The 22762-nt window shown below is 57.1% G+C and overlaps 1 protein-coding gene across 1 annotated transcript; it reads right to left on the reverse strand.

Annotated features, from left to right (window-relative positions):
• Positions 1 to 6: 6 nt before the first annotated feature.
• Scrib (scribble planar cell polarity protein) lies at positions 7 to 22588 on the reverse strand. Its single transcript, XM_028859301.2, is given in 39 exon segments — positions 7 to 383; positions 471 to 522; positions 776 to 850; positions 978 to 1015; positions 1094 to 1236; positions 1330 to 1515; positions 1595 to 1742; positions 1824 to 1983; positions 2097 to 2195; positions 2339 to 2422; positions 2984 to 3046; positions 4377 to 4451; positions 4583 to 4639; positions 4716 to 4826; positions 10563 to 10757; positions 10827 to 11120; positions 11223 to 11333; positions 11719 to 11976; positions 12057 to 12137; positions 12239 to 12562; positions 13545 to 13622; positions 14090 to 14112; positions 14115 to 14178; positions 14726 to 14788; positions 15706 to 16092; positions 16621 to 16785; positions 17498 to 17623; positions 17719 to 17849; positions 17934 to 18100; positions 18175 to 18374; positions 19208 to 19326; positions 19717 to 19861; positions 19931 to 20005; positions 20095 to 20158; positions 20238 to 20294; positions 20385 to 20474; positions 20567 to 20645; positions 20760 to 20877; positions 22079 to 22588. Coding segments are annotated over 39 exon segments (5010 nt in total). The 5' UTR covers positions 22238 to 22588; the 3' UTR covers positions 7 to 237.
• Positions 22589 to 22762: the final 174 nt, after the last annotated feature.

The following is a 22762-nucleotide window of genomic DNA, read 5'->3' on the forward strand; positions in this document are numbered from 1 at the left end:
AGAGGGTAAAATGTAGTTAACTTTATTCTCCTTAAACCACAAAATAGAGTCTTTGGTTGTACAAACATCACTAGTTACAGTCTCGCCACGAGATCCCGGCTACGGGGGCAGTTAGTCAGAAGCCGGAGCTCCTGAGGGGTCTCTTTAAAATGCTAACACCAAGGCTAAAAGACTTGGGGTAAGGGAGGTGATGAAGCTGGCAGGCTCCCCACCCTAAGTCTGGGGAGGAACCTGGCCCTAGGAGGGCACAGGGCCCAGGCCCCGGCGTCCTGGCCGCACGGCCCGACGGCTACTGCACAGCGCCATGTCTTCAGGGCCCACAGTGCCAGGCGAGGGCCTGCCGAGGAGCACCAGGGCCACTTCTCCGTCTTCGTCCTGTGGGCCTGGTAGAGAGGGTGGAAGAGCCGTGAACCAAAGGTAGCCAGAACTCTGGGTGCCTGGGCCCTCACCCCAGACAGCTGTCAACTCACCAGGACTGGGAGATGGTTCCAAAGACCTAAGCTCTTCCACGAAATCTGGTGACTGGTGGGGAGACAGGCTGGTCAGGGCAGGTCCCAGGCCTGCCTGAACTGAACGCATGCAGGCTTGGCTGTCTGAGGCCCACAGAGCCTGGGGCAGGGTCAGAGCAGACAGCCGGCCGAGACCAAGGTGGGTGGGGAGGCCCCACACGCAGGAAACAGCAGGAAACACACAGAAAGGAATGAAGGAGGAAGGCAGGTGACAGGCAGGAGGGAGCAGGAGCATGCAGGCAGGCGGGCCAGGGGGCCTCGGGTACCTGGATGTCATAGACAGGCCTGGAAGAAGGCAGGGCTGCAAAGGCCCTGTAGTCAAACTTCTTTCCAGACAAGGGCTTGAAAGGACAGCATGAGGGGAAAGGCAGAGAGAGCAAGGGAGGTGAGGCTGGAGGGGAGTCTAGAGCCCGGCAGCGTCAGACAGACCCCGGGGCCTGTGCAAGGCCCTAGATGTAGGATCCTTACCAAGCGTCCAGGGGAGGCACTGGTCTGGAGGCTGAAGTCTGGGGGAACAGGAAGAGAGTGTTGGGAGAGGTGCTCACGGCAGGCGGGGCCCTGGGCTGGCCCATGAAAACACACACCTTCTAACGGAGTGGGAGATGGAGTGGGTGCGGGTGAGGGGGCCTCGGCCAGCCGCTCCAGGGGTCCTCGCTTGCCACGGCCTTCCTGGGACTTGCTGAGGACCATCTGTGCACGGAGGGCATCCTGCTCTAGAGACTTCATCCTGCGGACCCAGACAGTGAATGCTGCTCAGGGGACCTGATGTGCAGTGGGTAGGGTCTGGTGGTGGTGGTGGTGGTGGTGGTGGGGTGCTCACCTGGCTGCCCTCCACAGTGCCCGCTTCTCTGCCTCTAGAGCCCGGCGTTCTGCAGGAGACAGGGCTCGCTCTGGGACAGGAAGCTCAGGGCTCTGCATGCGCAGCCGCTCCTGATGGCGCCGCTCAGCCTTAGCTGTCCTCACGGGGACACTGCCTCCCAGGGGTGGGGGTGAGGATGGGCTGGGGCTGGGGAAGGACAGGATGCGTGGTGGGAAACGACATGTGGCAGACAAGCAGGGGGTGGGGCTCAGCCTCCCCCGCTCACCTTCCTGCATGGCCTGGCACCGCCCAGGGCTGCTCAGTCTCCTGCTGATCATCTGGGGACTCCCTGTCTGAGGCCAGCCCCATGTCAGGCCCTGAGGTTACCGCCTCTTCCCGAAGCATCTGTGCCCTCTTCTGCTGCAGCTTGCGGGCTGTGGGCAGGCACATATGTCAGACGAGGGAGGCCAGGTCATCATCCCACCCAGACCTCTCCTCAAGTCTAGGCTCCTCACCTTCCTCCTCCTGCATCTTCCGCAAGTCATCAGCACCCACCAGGGACACACGCTTGGGGGGACCCTCTGCCTGCGGCACCCGTACCTCCAACTCGAAGTACTTTTGCCGTTCACGGAAGGACAGCTGCTCTGGGGAGGCTGCGGGACCAGGTGTTGGAGGCTAGAGGGGGAGCAGGCCCTCAGACTTGGCTGGTGCTTCTCTTGGGGGCACTCACCTCGGGCACCCACCCTACAGAGCATGCAGTAGCAGCAGCAGGGCCTCACTGCACATACCTGGGTGGCACTGTCCTCAGGGGGGTGCACGGTGGGCACGGCCGCGAAGGCCCTATAGGCCTGCTTCACATTGGCTGGCAGCTCATCGGGGGAGGGCAGCTGGGGAAAAACCCCAAGTGAGGCTGGGCAGCTGTCCGTGCAGCCACTTCCCAAAGAACCATCAGCTGGATCCTCCAACTGCCTCTGACCCACACCCACCATCCTGCTCCCCACCCTCACCCACTGTGGAACAGGACACTCACAGAACAGGGACCACCTCTGCCCCCGGGGGCCGGGGAGCCCCTTGGCCAGGCCTGAGCCATTGGCTGGATCACCCCCGGTTTTGTCTGCAAAGGGGAAGGGGGTGGTGACAGAGGAGAACAGGATCAGAGGTCCAGGAGTGGGAGGAGGGAGGGAGGGAGGGAGGGAGGGAGGGAGAGGGAGAGGGAGAGAGAGAGAAAGAGAGAGAGAGAGAGAGAGAGAGAGAGAGAGAGAGAGAGAGAGAGAGAGATATGGAGACAAGGCAGGCTACAAGGGGACATTCATCCAGAAACCTGTCTTGGAGGGGTTGAGGCTAGGAGCTAGGCTGGGAATGACCCTGTGCCCACGCCCACCCTGCAAGGCACTGCCAGGAAGGCTGGAGACCTGGCCCCTCTCTCTCCCTGCATCGGGAAAGGACTAGGAGGGACCCACAGACAAGGACAACTGTACAGAAAAGATCTCATGCTCAGTGTCTGGAAGCCTTGAACTCCTCCAGCAAGCTGTCTGCCTTCACCAAGGCCAGCTTTAATCAGGAAGGTGTCCCTGGACAAAAACACATCACACAGCAGTACCCCAAGGGGACCCTGCATACCAGGACCCACCTGCACAGGTGCCCACAATGAGGCACTTGTGCCTGGGATGCTCACTTGCTGGCTGCCAGGGGAACAGGGGGCCTCAGTCATCTTCCCTCCAGTGGTCACAGATGGTCCCTTGAGGAAGAGGGTAGCAGTTGGGAATGAGGGTCAGCTGGCCTAGCAGTACCCAGGGCAAGAACTGGTCCGCGCATTTACCCTGGCAGCATAGGCACAGCCCTGTGACCTAACCTGACCACACACACAGCCCAGGGATGCCATCAGACAGGCTTGGATGACCGACCATGAGACCTCCATAAAGGGCTCTCCTTCCCCAAGGCTGGACACAGGTGGCCCTGGCCCTCAGCCTCTGCTCTCCCCAGGGCCTAGGTTGGACTGTCAGGTGCCTGCTGACAGCAGTAGATTACTACCAAGGGTGCAGCCCTAAAATCTACAAGGAAAGTTGGCAGTAGATGAACAGACTGAAACCAGATGGTTGGGACACAAAAAGCCTACTTACCACCAGTACCTGACCCGGGCTTCTTTCCCAATCATACACGAGTCAGAGAAGCATCCCAATCTATAACTGTCCCCCTTTCTCAAATTATGCTGGCTTTCTCTGTTAGGGCTGTTTGGAGTGGGGAGAGATACCCAAAAATCCAAACGCCCTTCCTGACCCCTCCCTGTTTGCCCACTGCTCAGCAATGTCCCGGCAAGCCCACCCCTTAAGCCCTCTCATTCTGGCAATGGTCTCCCATCATCTTCTGGGAGTGATAGTTTAAATACCTCTCGGAGAACAATGAGGACCGAATGTCCTTTCTGCCTGCCTCCAGGCCCACGACGGTCTCACAGGCCACACCCCTAGCTTAGGTCCCCGAGTGGCCACTCCCAGACCAGCTGTTGGTGCTGCACCTTCCACACCCACAAGGCCTCTTCCACAGGCTGCAGCTGCTTCAGCCCGCCCCTCCATGGCAGCCATGTCCGTGAAACCCCACCAAGACGCCTGAGAGGAATGACAGCTGCCTCTTCCCAGCAGCCTGCCTGCAGCAGGGCTCTGCCCTCCCCATCTAGCTGGGGGAGAGACTGGGCAAGGAAGAGGTCAGGGACTTCAAAGGGTCCCTTGGCACCTAGGAGAGGGGCTCACAGCAACAGCCACAAAGAAAGGTCAAAAGCTTTACAGACAAGGGCTGGCATGTAGTCAGTGGTACGGTGCTTGGATACAGCATTCATGAGGCTCCATCCTGTATCCCCAGCACTGCCAAACGATACAACAACAACAGCACCCCAAATGGTGCCTAGCTAGGAGGCAGAGCTCTAGCTCAGACCTACAAGCCCTGCCTGACCCAAGACAAAGCTCTCTGCATGGTGACCTTGGCTCTCAAGCTGGCAGCAGTGGCCCCCAGGGAAGGAGGAAGTTAAGACAAGGGGGACGACAGGCAGATCAGAAAATGCAGCATGCACCACTCACTCTCTGCAAACTCCCCGCACTGGGCACAGCAGCCAGGACCCGGTAGTCCAGCTTCAGGGGCTCCAGATTCCGTCCCTGGAGGACAGAATGGACCACAGTGCTAAGAGGGGATCTATGTCCCAGGAAAGTGACTGTCCACCACTCCATTGCAATGTCCTGACAGGAGCGGCTACCCAGGACGCAGAGCGGGGCTGTGTGAGACTCACCAGAGTCTCTGCAGCCTCAGGCTCCCAGGGTAGGGTTTGACTGGTCAGCTCTTTCTCCTATAAGCAGAGCAGACATGGTCAAGAACTAGTAGCTCAGAGCCAGTCCCGGGCTTCCAGCCACTTTGATCCTGACCTTGCCTGGGCCTTCAGGACTCAGTTCCCGATCAATGGATGAAATGCTTTCCAGGCTATTCCGGTGGCCAAGGCCTGCTGCAAATGGGTTGGCAATCACACCTGGAGACACCTGAAAGGAAAGGACTGGGCTGAGAGAAGAAACTTGCTGGCAAGGTCCCGCTTCTGGGGCAGGCTGAGGACTGGACCAGGACCCCATATCCTGACAAGCTGGCCACCTGAGGTTCTGTGGACAACCTGCTGGTCCACCCATGACTCTTTGTGTACCTGTCCCCAGTCATCCAGGGACAAAGAGCAGTTGTGGTCCTAGGTTCATGGGGTCACTGTGGGAGTAGGTCAAGTCTGTAACATGACAGGAATGTGAAGCAGCCATGCTCAGCCACAATGCTTGGCATGGGGATAAAACAAGCCGACTGTGGCCACTCTAGGGACAAAGGAGGAATGCTGATAAGATGGCACTGGGAAGAGAGTAGCCAAAGGCAATGACCTTGGAAGCACAGTAACACTCCAGATGGATAGGCTGCATTTAAAATGTGCAGTCTGGGTGCTGATTAAGGATTCAGAAATACTGTAAGGTGAAATTCAACTGGCTCTGGGACTAGAAGCCTGGGATGGAGTGTGTGTGTGTGTGTGTGTGTGTGTGTGTGTGTGTGTGTGTGTGTGTCTGTGTCTGTGTCTGTGTGTGCGCGCGCGCGTGGTGCTGGGCAGGGAGCAGGCAGCTGAGAACACATGGTCTGGGCCTAAAATGTACTTAGATGAAGGGTAAACATAGGTGATGGAAATGCGGCATCAGCTGCCTTCTGTCCACAAAGCACGAAGGACCAGCTCAGGCCTCTACCACCAGAGGAATACAGAGGAGGTGATAGCAGAATGGAAGGCAGATAACAACAGTCTCACGGTTGCCATCAGGGTTCCTACTCTGTGCACAGTGTGGCCTCAGACACAGCCCAGCTGTGTATGCTGATCCAGAGCACGGGAACAACAAGAGACAGAACACACAGGGAGCAGCCGCTCACACGGGGAAGATGGAACTGGAGGTCAAGAGTGTCAAGCAGGAACAGGGGACAACGAAGAGCAGAAAGTGAATTCACGAAGGTGCAGTGATCACAAACACCAACCAAATGAGTAGCTAAACACACAGAGCAAAGATCACTAGAAATAAGAACGCTGGATAAAAGCAATCACAATGGCAGACCAATCTGTCTCCTGCAGACTCTGACAACACTACTGTATCCAACATAAACAAGGTGCCTACCTTCTTTACTTCTGGAATAATTTAGTCAAAAAGGCACTGGGGAGGCCCAAGAGAGGCAGGCTCAGCGGGGTGGGAAGGACTGTCATACAGAGGGACTGAGCAGAAAGTAAAAACAGCAAGGCTGAGGAAGCCTGGTTTCCCACGTCAGAAAAGGCCACTGGAGTAACAAGGGCTGACCTGTGGTGTTGATTGGAAAGATGGACAATGCCATGAAGTGACCCAGGCTTCCTATGGCTCCAGAAATAACCAGACAGCAACTATCCACACACAGCCCTTATCTCTGATCACGATACCCTAAGAGCAATGCACTAGACCTTGGCTTCTACACATCACTGTTCACCAAAAGAAATCAGTACAGCTGGGCAGGAAAGTGTGGGACGCGTCCAGAAGTCAGGAAGTGCTTAGAGTAGATGGGTGGCATCAAAATGACCCAGGCCAGCCTGAAGTCCCTTCCATGAGACAATATTGGAGCAATTTGATCATTAAAACAGCTGTGGCTGGGGCTGAAGAGACAGATGGCTCAGCAGTAAAAGCAATTGCAAAGGACCTGGGATCAGTTCCCACCATCCACATGGCAGCTCACACCTGTCCAAAATTCTAGTTCTAGGAGAATCCCATGCCTTCTCATTTCCATGGGCTCCTGCATGCACACGGCAAACATAATAACTCTTAAACAAAACAGAACTGACTAACATACACTAGCGCCCATGGAAAGAGTCTGCACTGGTGATGGGTAAGGAGATGGGAACAAGATGCCAGCAGGAGAGAGCCGGTCCTCAGGGCACGTGCTCAGGGACAAGCCAAGGATGAGCACTCACGCCGGCACCAACCCAGGCGGACTCAAGTGAAGAGGACAGGAGGGTCAGGTAGTTTTCAAGGTAGTTCTAGCTGGGGTGGGGAGTGCTGAAGCAGTTGCTACTGCATGGGCATCACTGCTGCACCAAGTCCCACAACTGCAAGTCAAGCCCCATCTGGATTGGAAAGATGGGCCAGTGTGATCACGAGGATGAACTCGACCTACAGGGAGAACTAGAGATGCGACAGAAAATATCCTCTTTACACCAAACACATGGGGAAGCAAAACTAAGCGCTTCCTTTGAGACCACAAAGACTCGGGCCCCTCGGGGGGGAGTGAGGTGGAGTTGCTGAGTCGGCCCGGGGCACCCTTTCTAGGACCCACTAGCTGCTGTAGGGAGAAACTGAGAAGTCCAGCAGCTGCGGGTCTGATAATAAGCAAGAGCCTAGATTGACGGAAACACCAGTCTTCAGCACAGGGCACCCCCGACCCCACTACACCCAAAAGCCCGAGGGGGGCAGAAAGGTGCAGGTCAAAGCCACTCAATAGCGGGCAAACTGATCCCACAGGTCAAACAAGCCCAGATGACTCAAGTGGGTAGTGTGAGGAAAGTGCTGGGTCAGCAAGATGGCTTGTGGGGAGAAAGGCAATTGCTGCCAAGACTGATGACCTGAGTTCAATCCCCAGGACTGACATGGGAAAGAGAACCAACTCCCACAAGTTGTCCTCTGACTTCCATACACGTATCACGGCACACACAGAAATAAGTGTAATAAGTTTTTCTTTTTAAAGTGGACTGTGAGTGAAGATATATGTATGCTCTTCCATGCCTAGAGGGTTCAGAATGGGCAATCTTGTGGGGACAAAAGCCACCAGTGCCAGGTCCTCAGCTTTTCTATAAGAAGTCAAGAATCATACATTATAGTGAAGAGTCCTGATATGTAAAGAATGGTTCTTTTCTCCCAAGCATGCTGCTAGAGCCTCTGGGACCAGACCAGTCCCACTGAGCATATATGTAAGGCCCCTTCTGGAAACCTGATGTCCACTAGAGAGGGCTGTTTTTACAATTACAAGCAAAGATAACTCCCGCCTTTTGAAAATGTTCTTAAAGAAACTACAACAAACAGTTGCTAAAGTTTGGTACAAGGCAAGGCTCCTGGCCACCACCATCAGTGGCCCAAAGCTTCAGGCTGAAAACAGACAAAGAGGGAAGCCCTAGGAAGAGGCCCGGCATCACTGTGATGGCTGTGAGCCGCAGGGCTTCTGCCAGGAGACACCGCGAAGCCAGCCAACAGGGGTCCCTGGCACCAACAGGAAGAGAGAGCGAGCCAGGAAGAGGCTCAAGAAAATCCCACAAAATGATCCCCGAGTCCCAGCCAGTTATGTGATGGAACCTGGCATATCTGTTCAGAAGAGAAGACACAGCAGACGAAACTTCAAAAGAACAAAAAAATGGAAGGGTGGTGTAACTGAGTAGCAGCATAACACACTATAAAGTGACTGACTGCCTCTGCATAGGGTGGCACTGTCCTGGCAAGCTTCACAGAACACTGTGACCAAGTCCAGAAACAGGTCCTAGAGTGCACAGGACCTACCACACAGCCAAATCCTGCTCCCCTCAGCAGTGAGAAGCAAGGGCTTTTCACAAACCACTGTGGTATTGTCAAAATCAAAGTATGTTGGGCAGGGGTGGCATGTCTTTAATCCCAGCATTTAGGAGGCAGAGGTGGGCGGATCTCTGAGTTCAAAGCCAGCCTGGTCTACAAAGCAAGTTCTAGGACAGCCAAGGGTGTTACACAGAGAAACCCTATCTTGAAACAAAACAAAACAACCAAACCACACACACAGTCCTACAGGAGAAGCCTTAATTCATAAATTTGTAAATTTTGGAAATCAAAGGATCCCACCCTAAAAGGGAAACAAGATGGGTGCTGGAGCACACAGATGTAACTCTAACCTCAGAGGGTGGGGGAGAGGGCAGGGGACTGCCAACATCGGCAACACAGTGAGACTTGTTTCAAACAAACAAACTTTGGAGCCAGAAGCATCGAGAAAGAAAAAGTTCCAGTGGAAGAAGGACAACAACTTTGTGCTGAGAAGCTCACAAGGGGGTCCCAGGGCTAGGGCCAGAGTTCAGTGGAGCCCTCCCTAGCACGGGCAAGGTCCCCCTCCTAGGGTGTGGGAGCAGAAAGTCGACTATGCGAAGGCACCTTGAGATGAGACAAGGACTGAGAAGGGGCTGTCAAAGCAGACAGCTGCTGTGGGCAGGAAAGGACTCTCAAAGTCCTGGTCAGCTGCCCACTGCCCAGCCCTTCTCACTAGCTCGGCTAACAGAAACCTGCTTTGCTCCCCAGATGGAACACAGATGAAGATCCAGCCAAGACAGGTTTTGGCAGGACCAAGCATGTGCAGATGCACAGCTGCTTCCCTACACTCCCGAGCCACCCAGGTACTTCAAGGACAGCCTGGGCCACTACAGCAGGGAGCAAATGCATAGCCGAGGGAACCCAGGACCACGCCAGCCCTGGGGTACTGACATTCCGGCTCTTTCCAGAGGGCTTCATTCTGAACCAAAAGATTCAAGTGTGCACGAAGCAACACTTTCCAACACATGTGCTGATGTGCATAAACAAAAGGCGGCGGTGGCGGGGCTTCTCTGGTACCAGATCACCCAGGGAGAAGTCACACAAAAAAACTGGCCCAGGACACAGGACTCCCCTGGGGAGAAGCAGGACAGGGGCCAACCTTAAGCCAGGGAGTAGCAGCTCACACAGGCTGCAGCCCAATACCCATCTAGACGCAAAGACAAGGCTAACTTGTTTCCCATCTAGTGACCCTCGCCAGCTAGTCTGGGACAAGAGGCAGGGTCTGTGGCCAGAGGGTATCTTTCTGTCAGCATCTGACCGGAAGTCACTAATTCAAAAATCCACTGCCAAAGGAGACCAACCTAGGATGGCTGCCTGTCCCTAGTGTTGAAGGAGTAAAAGCCATGGGGAGCGGGAGTACAGCCACCAGCACCTTGGAGACCCGCCTGGCTAGTGAGGATGTCTAGGAGCTTCAGACAGCCAGTGCACATAAAGGTTCCTTGAAGGCTCACTTGGACTACAGGGAAAGAAGCTGAGGGTCCTAAGGAGAGCAGGTAGAAGCAGGACAATGAGGAAGGAAGCATGAACCCCAAGAGGAGCAACGAGGCTAGAGGGAGACCTGCCCAGGGTGCCTGCCTCTTGGGCTTCGGCCTAGTTCTGATGCTGGAGAGTCTTGTTCTACTCCAGGAAGCAAGAGAGCAGAAGAGGATCTATCTTGGGCCCATGCCCTGGCCCTGCCCTGTGGTATAGCAAAAGAAACCAGGAGCCAGAGGGTGGGAGTCGGCTCGGCCAAGGGCCTGTCAGAGAAACATCCTAAGGGCCAGCAGAGCCAGCAAGCTGCCTTCCTGCTTTGGGGGGAGGTACAGGGGGACTCTGAGCAGGGCTCCTTGTCCTCTCTGTCCTGCCAGCTGCCACATGCCCTCAAGTACTGCCTTCCCAGAGCCCTGCTACAGCTCTTCTCTCAGCTTCTTGTCACTCAGCTGCAGACTCCCCTCTCTCTACACTGCCTGCCCACCCAGACCCCAGCCTCCAGACAGGACAGTGACAGGGTTCAGCAAGGGCCTGCAAAACCCAGTCCCCATCCCACCCCCACACACGGTTGGCTCAAAACGGTTGCCAAGCACTTTCCGACCCAAGCACAGACACCAGACTGCCAGACTCTATAAAGGGCAGTGCCAGGACAGCACCTGGTCCCCAGGGTAGGCCACTAACTTCCAGGGCTGCCGTGGTGGTGGTGCTGGTGTCAAAGCCGTCACAGACAAGCACGGTGAGGGTGTCACCCACGCTGCGCAGCAGCTGCACCGCCTCAGCATGTGTGAGGCCCAGCAGGCTCTGCTGGTTCACTTCCAGCAGCCGCAGCCCCACACGCAGCCGCCCATCACGCCCGGCAGCCCCTGTAGGGCTCACCTGGAGGGAGAACAGTGTGAGATCACAGCCAGGCGACTATCTGTGGCCCCAGGAAGGAAGAGCCCTCACCTTGGAGATGAAGATGCCCTCATCTGTGGGGTCACAGGGGTTCCCTGCATGGCCCTTGGCACCTCCTCGGATGCTGATGCCCAGCTTCTCCCCAGGAGCCTTCTGAATGCAGAGTTCCCGCATGCCTGGAGGTGGTGGGTCCCTCCGCACAAGCAGACACAGCTCCAGGCAAGGCCTGAGAAGGGCACTGACTGCCTCTTGATGTGTAGCCTCCCGAACATCCTGCCCATTTACTGCTAGGATGCGGTCCCCAACCCGAAGGCCACAGCGAGCAGCTAGGCCCCGAGGAAGCACCTATAGGGAAGGACAACATCCAGCAGACCAGGGGCACTGATGGCTGCCCAGACTGGCTGGGGTGGGCGCTTCCTGCACGAGCTGCCTGCCAGGCCTACTTACCTTGGAGATGAATACGCCAGGATCCTGGACACCAAATGGGTGGCTGGAGTGATCAGAACCTCCTACGATGCTAAGCCCCAGAGGACCACCAGCTCTGGGCAGGCAGATTTCCTGAGGACATAGGGTGGGCCTCCGTCAGAACAGGGCAAGGGTGAAAGGAGCTGACTCTACAAGTGCAAGGAGGATGGATGGGCCCATGCGGCCCATCTGCCTGTGGGGCAGGCTGCTACCCTATTATGCACACAGCCTGACATCTCCACATCCTCACTGACCACAGCAAGGAGCAGAGCAGGCTCCTGGCAGATTATGCTAGGGCAGATGGGAAACATCATGGAGGCTGCCTGGAGAACCTCAGTTTCTCGGGCACGCGTAGGAAGGACATGTACTACTTTCTGCCTAGTGTGGCTACAACTTATGCCTAGCGGATCCTGGGCAGGCTTTTACTCTACACCTGGAGCTGAGTGGATGCTGATCAGGACAAGGGCAGATGTCTCACCTCCACAGGGTACGGTCCTTCCAAGGCAGTGGCCAACAGGCTAGGGGACAGCCTAGGGAGCAGAGGTTCCCCGGGGACGGCAGTGGTCATGGCAGCAGCAACAGTAGCAGCAGGGGTTGGGGAGGAATGTGGTGGGGGGCTAGGTGGGTAAGTCCCTCCAGTCTCTCTCTCCAGAAGCAGGGAGATGGTAGGGGAAGCAGCAGTCAGCAGGGAGACAGCATGGTCATGCCTTGCCTCAGTCATGTCCACTCCATTGATCTGCAGGGACACACTCAGGTCAGAGAGGGTAAGCAAGACAAATAAAAGACACTAACCAGGACATGCCTGGCCCCACTCACCGAGAGGACTCGGTCTCCGACCTGTAGAGTGCCTGCCCGGTGGGCAGCCCCTCCCTCTGCAATGCGGGATATGAAGATGCCCTGTAGGGACAGAGAAGCCATACTGAAGCCATTCTATTAGAGACCTAACATGCCTCCGTTCATCAGGGACAGACCCCCTCCCCTCTAGACCACTGCCTCACCCCATCACCAGCCCGGTAAGGTGTGGAGCCTTTTCCACCAGCAATGCTGAAGCCCAGCCCCTTTTCACTGCGCACAAGACAGGCAGCATGGCGCTGGCGGAGGGGTACAGGAGTCTCAGGCGGAAGCAGGGGCAAGCGCAGGCCGCCTCCCCGCCGCTCCCGGGGACTATAGTCATCCTCAGGGCGCAGGGGGGTGATGGTGACTGCGTTTTCAGGTTCCACCATTCTTTCCCTCCACACTCGCATCTGCACAGCAGCACCTGCTCCTCGGAGTGCTTCCACAGCCTCGTGGTGCTCTGCATCCTGTAAGGCCACACCGTTCACCTGTGGGCAACAGAGGACAAAGCCACAGCACAAATCAGCATCCAGGCAGAGCCATCCTGACAGCATGCTTGTGCTCTTGTTTTTTTTCTTCAAGACAGCGTTTCTCTGTGTAACAGTTCTGGCTGCCTTGGAACTCACTCTGTAGCCCAGGCTGGCCTTGAACTCACAGAGATCCGCCTGCCTCTGCCTCCCGAGTGCTGGGATTAAAGGCGTGCGCCACCACCGCCCAGCACTTATGCTCTTTTTGTCTTTGTGCCTGTCTGTGTCCAGGCTAGCGATGAGGCACGGGCAGATGCCTGTGGCCATTCTACACCAGTGCTCTCACTCAGAAACTGTCATCTGCTTAGCAGAGAACATGCAAGGCTATTAGGTTGCCAACTCCACATGCTTCAAGGCAGAGCCGGAAGTGGAGCTGAGCAGGAAAGCATGAGGGACATCAGCACCCACCCCTTCTCCCCAAGCCCTCTTGTTCTAGAACCCCAGAGCCTTCTCTCTCACTCATCCTTGTCCCCACAGGAAGAGCAAAGCTTTCCTGTGAGTTCTCCAATGGCCAAGTATCCAGGCAGAAACCTCCAGGGTTTCCACACAAGATCCCCACCAGTATTGCAGAGGTCTGACCCTGCCAGGCTACTTCTGATCTGCCTGGTGCCTCTTGTCTAGGCTGAGGGCAGCTTCTTTGTTTTTACACTCATGCCCTTGTAGTACTCGAGATTAAACCCAAAATGTTATATACGTGGTAGGCTAGTGATCTACCACCAAGCTATATCCCAGACCCAGATGGAGAGGAAACGTGGCATGGAGGGCTTCTAAGCCTACTCTTTAAGGTCTCAATAACTTTACCCAGGTATCTTTGGGCCTTGGGCTTCTGGATGGGGAAGACTACTTCCTGATGGGAATAGCCAAGTAGCCCAATAATCAGGACTATCTGGACCTTGAAGGGCATAGCTGTCCTTTGCTGCGAGTCGAGGAGGTCACTACTTACCTCAAGGAGCTTGTCACCCACTCGGACTCCAGCACGGGCTGCAGGGCCCTCTTCAGACACTCGAGAGATAAAAATGCCCTAGAAGACAAGTGGGGACTGGTCCACAAGAGCACCAGCAGAGGCAAGCCCCGCCTCATGGCTGTAAAAGGTGCAGAGCCAGACAGTCTGGCCTGCTTCTGCAGAGGATGCAAAGACCCCACATGCACCATGGAGAACAGCAGTCCTCGAGGTCAGAGGGGCTGCACTCAGCTACTGGGAGGGCTCTAGCACAAGAAGCTAGAATACACAAGTCAACCTCAAAAGAGACTTTGACCCCAGAGCTGGCATGAGAAAATGGGGAAGGAAAACCTGTCTGTAAAGGGAACAACTCGGCTGCCCTGTAAGCTGTTCTCAGACTCCAAACATCCTGCCTGACCACCCGAGTGGATGTGACCACTGACACCCCTGAGAGAACGAGGAAGTCTCTTGAGACAGAGTGACCGGTGTGGGCAAGAGGGAGCTCACGGAGATGGGGGCCTGGGTATTACTGACAAGGCAGCTCTTACCTCATCATCTCCTTTGTAGGGGTGGAGCCTTTGCCCCCTGCAATACTGATGCCCAGGCCCCCTGTCTGCCGCACGATGGTGAGTGTCAACTGCAAACAGAGTGGACGTGGATATCTGAGAAGACCTGGGAAGCCCAGGAGCTTGCAGCAGCAAGACAGGTTGGTTGGCTGCTGACGACCCCATACAACTCATGCCTGGGGAGCTGTGCCGACGTGGGTAGTAAAGAGAAGCGGGGAGGTTCCTACGATCCCAGGGCAGGCACAACTTCTGTGAGCTAGCCCACGCAGTACAGAGCTAGCTGTCCTCCACAAAGTGAAGCCTGGCCCTGCTTCTATCCGTAAGGACACCTGAAGGCTCTCAGTAGGATATAGAAAATGAATGGCCCAGTACCTCCACTCATCCCCTACAAGGCAGGCTGCCCCAGTGTGGAGACATGCTTGCCCAGCCAGGGGAGCAGGAGGCCCTGGGGAAGTGGAGCCAGAACCCCAGTCCTGTGGCAGCTGTCAGGAACTCTTCTGGGAGAAGGTCTGAGTTTGAGCCATGGAGGTGGGGAGAAGTGAGAGCCCGCAGCCCAGGAAGCAAAAGTCAGCAGGAGCCCCGGGCCCAGAGCAAAGAGCAGCAGTGAGCAGTACAGACCTCTTCCTCCTCAATGCGAGCAGGCTCTATCAGCAGGTTATTGGCCTGGTCAAACGACACCCCCTGTTAGGACAGGAGCAGCGAGGCATGCAGGTTAGCCACCGCTGGGAACTGCCACCACCTTACCCAGCCCTCACCACAAGTAGGCAGGACAGAAGGAAGATCTCATCAAGCTCCTGTGATCCGAGTCAGCCCCTTCCCACCTGGATCCCCCGTCTGTAGATCATGAGCAACTCTGCAGACCACTTCTATGGTGTGGCTCGGCTGGCTAGGGTGAAGGCTCCAGGGGGGCAGGTCTATTCCTGGTTGTCCCTGACTGACCCCCACACTGGCCCGGATATCATGTATCATCAGCCCACACTCTCAGGGTAGGAGCAGTATGGGGCAAAGGGCTGGACGTTTGGTAGCTAGGGCTTTCTCTGGCCTCGAGGAGTCTCCAGTTAAGTGGAAGGTCCTTTCTGAGGCATCAAAATCAAACATGACGATAAAGAAGAGATGCCACCGCTCTATAGATTTGCCTGGATCCCACAAGGCCCTGACAAGGCATAAGAGCTTCCACCAGATCCACAGGATGGGCCACAGGCCAGCGGCAAGGCCTCAAAGCTGGTCACTTCCTGAGGCAGGAAGGATCCTGGGAGAGCCAGCAGCTCCTGAGGAAGACCTTGTCCAAGATTCCTGAACACACAGGACACAGAGGGGCCCTCAGCTTCCAAGCGCCTTGGCCTCCTACCCCACCAGGCAGGCCCAGGGAGCTGCTAAGCACTTGAAATAAGACCAACGGCAGGCAGGGGATCCTGGGACTCAGTGATGGGGACATGTGACAACAATGCCCATCACAGCACATTCAGTCCTCTTCTCCTGAGGACCAAGGGGTCAGGAGAGCAGGGCCGGATGTTCTCCATGCTGTCACCTGCCAGGGTTCAAAGCAGCCCACTGAGCCAGCGGAGCCTGGGCCAGACTGGGACAGGGATGACACACACCTTGACAGAGGGGGCAGAAGCCACAGCCTCTTCTTTGTCGTCTTCTTCTTCTTCTTCTTCCGTGGTGGCTTCCCCTTCTTCTTCAACCCTGTTCTCCTCCTCCTCCTCTTCTTCCTCCTGGGCTCGAGGAGCCCAAGGTGTGTGGGGGCCATTGTGCCAACCTCCAGCGGGGCCCTGCCTGTCTGTCTGCACACCCTGCAGCAGGGCCACAACAGCTTCGGGCTGAGGGAGCTTGGAGATCTTGAAGTGCTTCTTGTAGTGGGGTGTGTCTTTGCGGATGAGCCTCTGCCGGCCGCTGGGCAGTGTCCAGGGAGCCTCGGGCTGGCCCTCTTCGCTCTCACCATCTTCCCTGGGCATCAGTGTGTCCTCGGCGAAGTGCACTGTGGGCTAAGTGGTAGAAAGATGAGGGTGGCACCCTGGCCCCAGCTCGCTCCTGCCAGGGCCCGGCTCTGGGGCTGACTGGTTAAGCCCTGCAGGTAACAGCCGGAAGCTGCCCAGGTCCCCGGTAGGAATGTAGAAGTGCACAGGAAATTCAGCTGTGGAGACCGGAGGACACTGCTCCTTCCAGATGGAGACTTGGGAACATGTGAAGACCAAGCAGGTGGAAGCATACACTGGGGCCGGGAAAAGGAGGACACCCACCGTCTAGGGAAAGCACGGAGGTGCGGAATCTGACTGCACTGAGCCTGGCTGAGAAGGGAACTTTAACCTACCCTGGAGCCCTCACGACCACCACCTATCCCACATCTGGCACTAACTCTGCCAGAGGAAGCCCTTCACCATTCCACTGACACTTGGCAGTATCTGGCACGGCCCCAACCACACATCCCGCTCAGGAAGACGTATAGGATGAGAAGCATCGACCCTAGAAAGGCCGCCTTCTGGCCTACAGGCTGCCTTCCTGTCTGCCCTTACCTCATCATAGTCCTCCTCTGTGTCTTCCTCCTGTCCAGCTATGGCCTCTTGCTGGCCTAGCCCTTGTTCCTCAGCCAGCAGGATCTCAGGCTGGCCTTCGGAGACTGTGCTTGCTGATGGGCCAGAGCCTCCACTCAAGCCAGACTCGGCACTCAGCCTCTTCTCCTGAGGAGGAGTGGGGTCAGGTGCAGGGAAGTTTGTCCCCCAGAGGTACACCCAGGAGCAGATCCCTGCTGCCCCGGTCATAATATCCCCGGCCGGCTCACTTCTTGCAATCACTTCCTGTCCGCTTCCAGAGTCATGCAAGGTCATGGTTCCATGGCCAGACCTTAGCGATGCCTTCTCCCGGATTCGGGAGGACAAGCATAGGAGATCCCAGGAGGCCATCAGTCTGAAGTGAGCCCTACTACTGCTATCTAAATTGGGAAGGAGCCACGCACGGCCAGTACATGGCCCGTCTGCCTAACCGCTGGACCCAGTTACCCAGACTCACCCCGCAGCCCTGAAGCTTAATAAGCAAGTAACCTGGCCTGCTCTAGCCCCAAACTCCTTCCCAGGGATGGCCGAGGGAAGGAAAACAGCTCTCCTTCAGCCTGACCCCTGGCCAACCTCATCCCGTGCCACCAAGGCATGCCTAGCACTCGGACCTGGGAAACCCCAACCCTGGCTCTGCCCCTCATTCTGACTCCACAGGTAGGCACTACATGAGACCCATCCTGCACCCTTTGCCCAGCCCAAGCCCCAGCTGCTGCCTGCCTATGTGGCCCCAGTCCAATTCACCAGCCTATCTCCGGGCCCCTCCCCATGGAGCCTCTGCCCTCAGGGCTCCACTGTCAGGATGGATGACATCTAGGGCTCCCAATCTCTTCACGCCTACCTCCTCTGAAGGTGAGGGTGGGCCGGGATCAGGTTTACAGATGAAGGCCTCGTTCCGGCGCTCTTCAATGCCCCTCTTCATCACCTTGAGCTCACTGGGGTGAGGTGTGGCCCTACGCTGTAGGCCCTGCCATGGGGACAGGGATGAGGAACAGAGGCCGGGAAGGGGTCAGGCAGGGGTGGGATAGAAGCGTACCGCCCAGAGTCCCCACCCCTCCATACCCGCTTCTCGGCTGCAGCTTCCTCAGCATCCTCGTCCCCTTCAAGCGTCTCCACGAACTGGATGACGCTGACACGGCTCTGAGGGGCATCACTGCAGCTCTCTGAGGGACTGCTCTGCTGTTCGGGGTCTTCTGTGGAAGGCACGCGTCAGGGACCCACACTGGCCTCTCTGCCTCAGCCACCCCAAACTCAAGACCCAGCCATCAGCAACCTACCGAGGCTTGGCAAGGGCTGCTGGGGCAGCAGGTAGCAGGTGAGCACCTTTTCGCCAGTCTGGGCATCGTCCTCAGTCTGGAAGCGGAGCATGGGCTGCGCCTGGTTCTCCGCCAGCCACAGTGCCTTGAGGTTGAGGTGAGTGAGCGCGAACGGCAAACTCCGCAGCCTGGAGGCCAGGCAGGCATGGTCAGCACAGACAGAGGACGCAGCCTGGTCCCCAGGGGCCACACAGACACTCACCGGTTCCCAGCTACATCAAGCACATGCAGCTCAGCTGTGTGGGCAAGCTCAGGGGGAAGGACAGCCAGGCGATTGTCTCTCAAAGAGAGGACACTGAGGGCTGCACAGCCTCCAATTTCAGGTGGCAGCACCTCAAGATGATTCCGGTCCACATTAAGGTTAGTCAGTTTGGTCAGCTTGCCCAGAGAGCGGGGTAAGGCCTGGCCGGGAAAAGGAAGGGTCTGAGGCTGACAGAAACCCCCTGGGGCAGGAGGAAAGAGAGAGGCTTTGGGAAAGGAAAGGTCTCCCCTGAGGTAAGCTGACTAGTCCCCCAGGGTTCCCCAAGCCCTCAGGAACTACGTACGGCTGGACATGGACCCAGTTTGCACAGTTCTTGTTTTGTTTTGTTTACCCTCAAGGACACCAAATGCCCTGCCAAGCCACGTAAGCCCAGACTGTCTTCTCTAGCCCTCTCCTACAACCACCTAGCTCAGTCTACCAAGGCTATGGACCTGTGACCCCCACCATCCAAGGTGCCTAGGACTCAGAACTGCTCTTGCATTTCCAGGACACTGTCTTCTCTCACTACTGTGATTCTGGGTACTCCACACACAGGAACGTTCCACACTACCCACACGCCAGTCTGACTCTCAGCCTGAGGCTACCATCACAGCAGACATCTCTGGCCTGGGCGCTACAGCTTCCCCTCCCCTGGTTACAATGGGGCACACACACTGAAGGGCAGTCTTCCTTCTGTCCACTCTACCCTGGCCTTCTTCCCAGTCCTCCCCGGCACTGCACGGTGTCTGGAGAAGCACAGCCTGAGTGCTTTAACTGGCAGAGTCCTATAGGGTCCCAGAAGTCCTTCCTAGGTCATCTCATTTGCCAGTGAGCTCTTTCTCTTGACCCCAAGGGTGCCCTAGCAAGCACTTCCCTTGGGATCAGCCACCACCAGCACATGCCACTGCCACGAGGTACTTGTGTTCCTGCTACATATTAGCACTGACTGCACTCAGCACACCCTAAAGGGCTTGGTGACTCAGGGCTGCCCTACCGTCAACAGGTTCTCTGTGAGGATCAGCTCAGAGAGGTTCTCACAGTCCCCAATGGCCTCAGTCACCTCGCACAGCCGGTTCTGGTCTACCTTCAGGATTGACAGCTGCTTCAGCTGACCTGGCATCAAGGAGATACGGTGACTAGATTGAGTGAAGTCAAGGGTACTTGAGTATGTGGCTCCTCAGAATGGCCATAGCCTGGTCCCACATTCGGGGTGATAGCTCTCTGAGAACTCCAAGATTCCCTATGCTTATTCCCCAAGGCTCTTCCCCACCCACTGACCCTTGTAAACCCATACTCTTGACTCCGGTCACCATGAGTGATGCTGACCCTTGGGTATTAATTGGATAGTGGGGGTATCCAACCCTGGCCTTATCTTAACCTTCCCTCACTGGACACCTCTAGCCTGGGTCAAGTCAGGTCCTAACCCAAGACACTGTTTGACACCTCATAAGGCCAATGATGAGAGTGAACAGTCCCCAGGGCCCTCTGGGCAGGCACACTGACCGATGCCCTCTGGCAGCCGCTGAAGCAGGTTCTGGGAAAGCAGCAGATCCGTGAGCAGTGCCAGCCCACCCAACTCCACAGGCAGCTCCTCCAGCCGGTTCTCTGACACATCCAGGCATACCAGTCGCCGCAGATTCCCTAGCTCCTGAGGACAGGCAAGAGGTCAAAGGGCAGCATGTGGGGGGGGGGTAAAGCCAGCCCCACCCTCACTTACCGGAGGCAGTGCCGACAACTGGTTTCGGTCCAGCCACAACTCCCGCAGGTTAGGCAGAGCCCCCAGAGTGTCAGGCTACAAGAAGGGACAGAGACAGGAGAAACCAGTGTGACCTCCTCCGGCAGCTACCCCACCTGTCCTTCCCCAGGCAGCCCTCACTCTACCAGCACTTCCAGATCATTGCCTCCCAGATCCAGCTGTTCTAGCTTGACCAGGAAAGACAGGGACCTGCAGAAGAAAAAGGCTTGATGTCCAAGCCCCAACACAGATAGCTCTACCACAGTCTAGGTGGAGGCCCCAAACTTACGCAGGGAGAGATTTAAGCAGGTTCTCCCGGAGTTCCAGGGTCACCAAGTTGGCCAGGCTGAAAGAGACCAAGGACCAAGGCTGAGGAAGAAAGGGCCAAGACGCGTGCTCCCTGCACTCAGACCCACTTACCAAGGGGATCACTCACTTGCCCACATCTCCAGGCAGTGCCTGCAGGGACACATCGTTTAGGGCCAGGTGAGCCAGGCTGCGCAGCTGTGTGAAGCCATCTGGAAGCCTAGGGAAAGGAAGCAGCAGACCTTAGATCCCCCAGAAGGGTTATGGAACCCTCCACGGCCCAAAGCCAACCCCACAACGGATGACATTTACCTGGACAGGGGGTTCCCACTGAAGTCGGCAATCTCCAGAGCCTTACAGAACTTTATGCTCTCGGGGATCTCAGGAATGTCTACGTGTGGAGAGGGGTTTGCATGAGGATGCTATAGGCTCAGGAGATCCCAGGAGCCCCCTGCTCCACCCTACTTCCACACAGCCAGAGTACCACCCCCGCCTGCCTGCCCACCATTCCGGGACACATCCAGCTCCACGAGCTGCATGAAGTTAGCCACTTCAGGAGGCAGCCGCTGGATCTCGTTGTCACTGAGGCCCAGCTTTCGCAAGTTCAATAGCCGGAAGAAAGGCTGTGGGTAGCAGAAGATGTGATCAGTGAACATCTACAGCCAAAGCTCTAAGGGTAGTGAGGCGTTTCTAGACCAGGAGGATCACAGCCACAGGTCCCTGGACCTCTGTGTGTCCCAGGTCACACAAGGTTCTGGCAGTCTAGCCATGACACCTGGTGTGCTAGAAACCAGGCAGAGAAACATGCACAACATACCCCTGTCCACTTGAGGCGCGGTGGTCTCCCTTGTGGTATCTGCCATATGCACCACTACTGTTCTGCTTCCCAGATAACATGTCCCAGCAAAAATATCATCAGCTCCTGACTAGACAGGTCCTGCCCTCTGCCCTATGGGCCACTCTTAGGATTTTACCCACTCCCCAAACTGCTTCTTCCACCACAGATAAACCCTTCAGGCACCCCAGCAACGAGCAGCAAGAGCTGGACAAAGACCGTCCAGAGAACTGTAGTAAGAATACCAGAGAGAAACACAGGGACAAAATTTTAGGATCCACACATAGATACTATAAAGATCCGTGAAGAACAGAGCTGGCACAAACAGACCTGGACTGGGGTCACACCCCGTGCCACCCAGCCCTCAAGAATATCAGACCACTCGGCCCCCCATCTCAGAAAAGTAAATCTTTCACAACCTGCTTCCTCCGGTCTTTCTGGAGTGGCCTCAGAACAACAAAACCAAAAACAAACCGACAGGAAGGAACACTGGCAGTCAGAGGTGGGCCCTCCGCTGAGAGATGACAGAATAGATCTGACACTATCCTCTGTCTGAGGAGGATCCCACTCAGCTTCGAACCCAAGGAAAAAAAGGAGCCGAACGCGGTGCACGAAAACCAGGCCCTATCTCTAAAGCAGCCCAGCAAGCTGTTGCTAGCCAAGGTCGACCTCGCACCCTGGTCCCATCCACCTCCTGTGCTCTCACGGGTTTCTCTGTTGGCTCCCCTTTTAGGCTCAGTATCCACCCGGTCCCCAGACAGGCTGCCACCAGGTGCCAACACAAGCGACTGGGGGAGGGTGGGGCTGGCTGGGGCGGGGCTCTGGCCAGTAGGAACCAGCAGGGCCGGCTGGAGGTTGCGGTGCCGACCAAGCCCGGGCAGCGCCTGCTGAGGTCTCGCTCTAGCCGGCCGCCCCAGAAGTCACACACTGCCCAGAAAACTGAGCGCGGGGCTGCGGGCGGGGCAGCAGGTGCTGCGGCGGCCGCTCACCTTAGGTAGCTCGCGCAGCTGGTTGGCATCGAGCAACAGCTCCTCGAGGCTGCGGCTGTAGCGGTAGATCTCCTCCGGCACAGCCTGCAGCGAGCAGTGCCTCTTATCCACCGACTCCACGTGCCGGTTGCAACGCCAGAGCGGGATGCACTTGAGCATGATGCGGGCGGGCAGTGAGCGCGGGCTCGGGAGGCGCACGGCGGGCTCGGGCCGGGGGGCGGGGCTCGGCCCGCATGAGCGCCGGGCGCGGGCGGAGCGGCACGGCCCGCGCGGGGGTGGGGCGGGCCGCCGGGACCCGGACTGCGGCGGGGTCGGCACTAGGCTCGGCCCGCGTTCAATACGAGCTATAGTCTCGGGCGGCGGCGCCCAGTTGGCGGCGCGGCCTGACCCGGCAGCGCTTTCTCAGGTGCTGGGGGCGCGGCGGCGGCTCCGCATCCCGCCCGGCCTGCTCACCTAGCAGCTCGTCCGCCCGCAGCACCGCAGCCGGAACCGCCGCCGCTGCCCGCGACAACCGCCCAGCCGCGCAGCCCGCCGGGAAGCCTAGGCCCGCCCTCACTGCTCAAAACTGCAATTCCCAATAGGCCCCGCGGCGCGGCGCCTCCGACGACCCGTAGCGGAACTCGCGCAGAGCATGTCGGGAATTCCGGCCCGGCTCCGACGTGACCCATCCCAGCAGCTGTGACA

This window comes from Peromyscus leucopus, chromosome 20 (genome assembly GCF_004664715.2).
Source record: "Peromyscus leucopus breed LL Stock chromosome 20, UCI_PerLeu_2.1, whole genome shotgun sequence".
Classification (NCBI taxonomy): Eukaryota; Metazoa; Chordata; class Mammalia; order Rodentia; family Cricetidae; genus Peromyscus; species Peromyscus leucopus.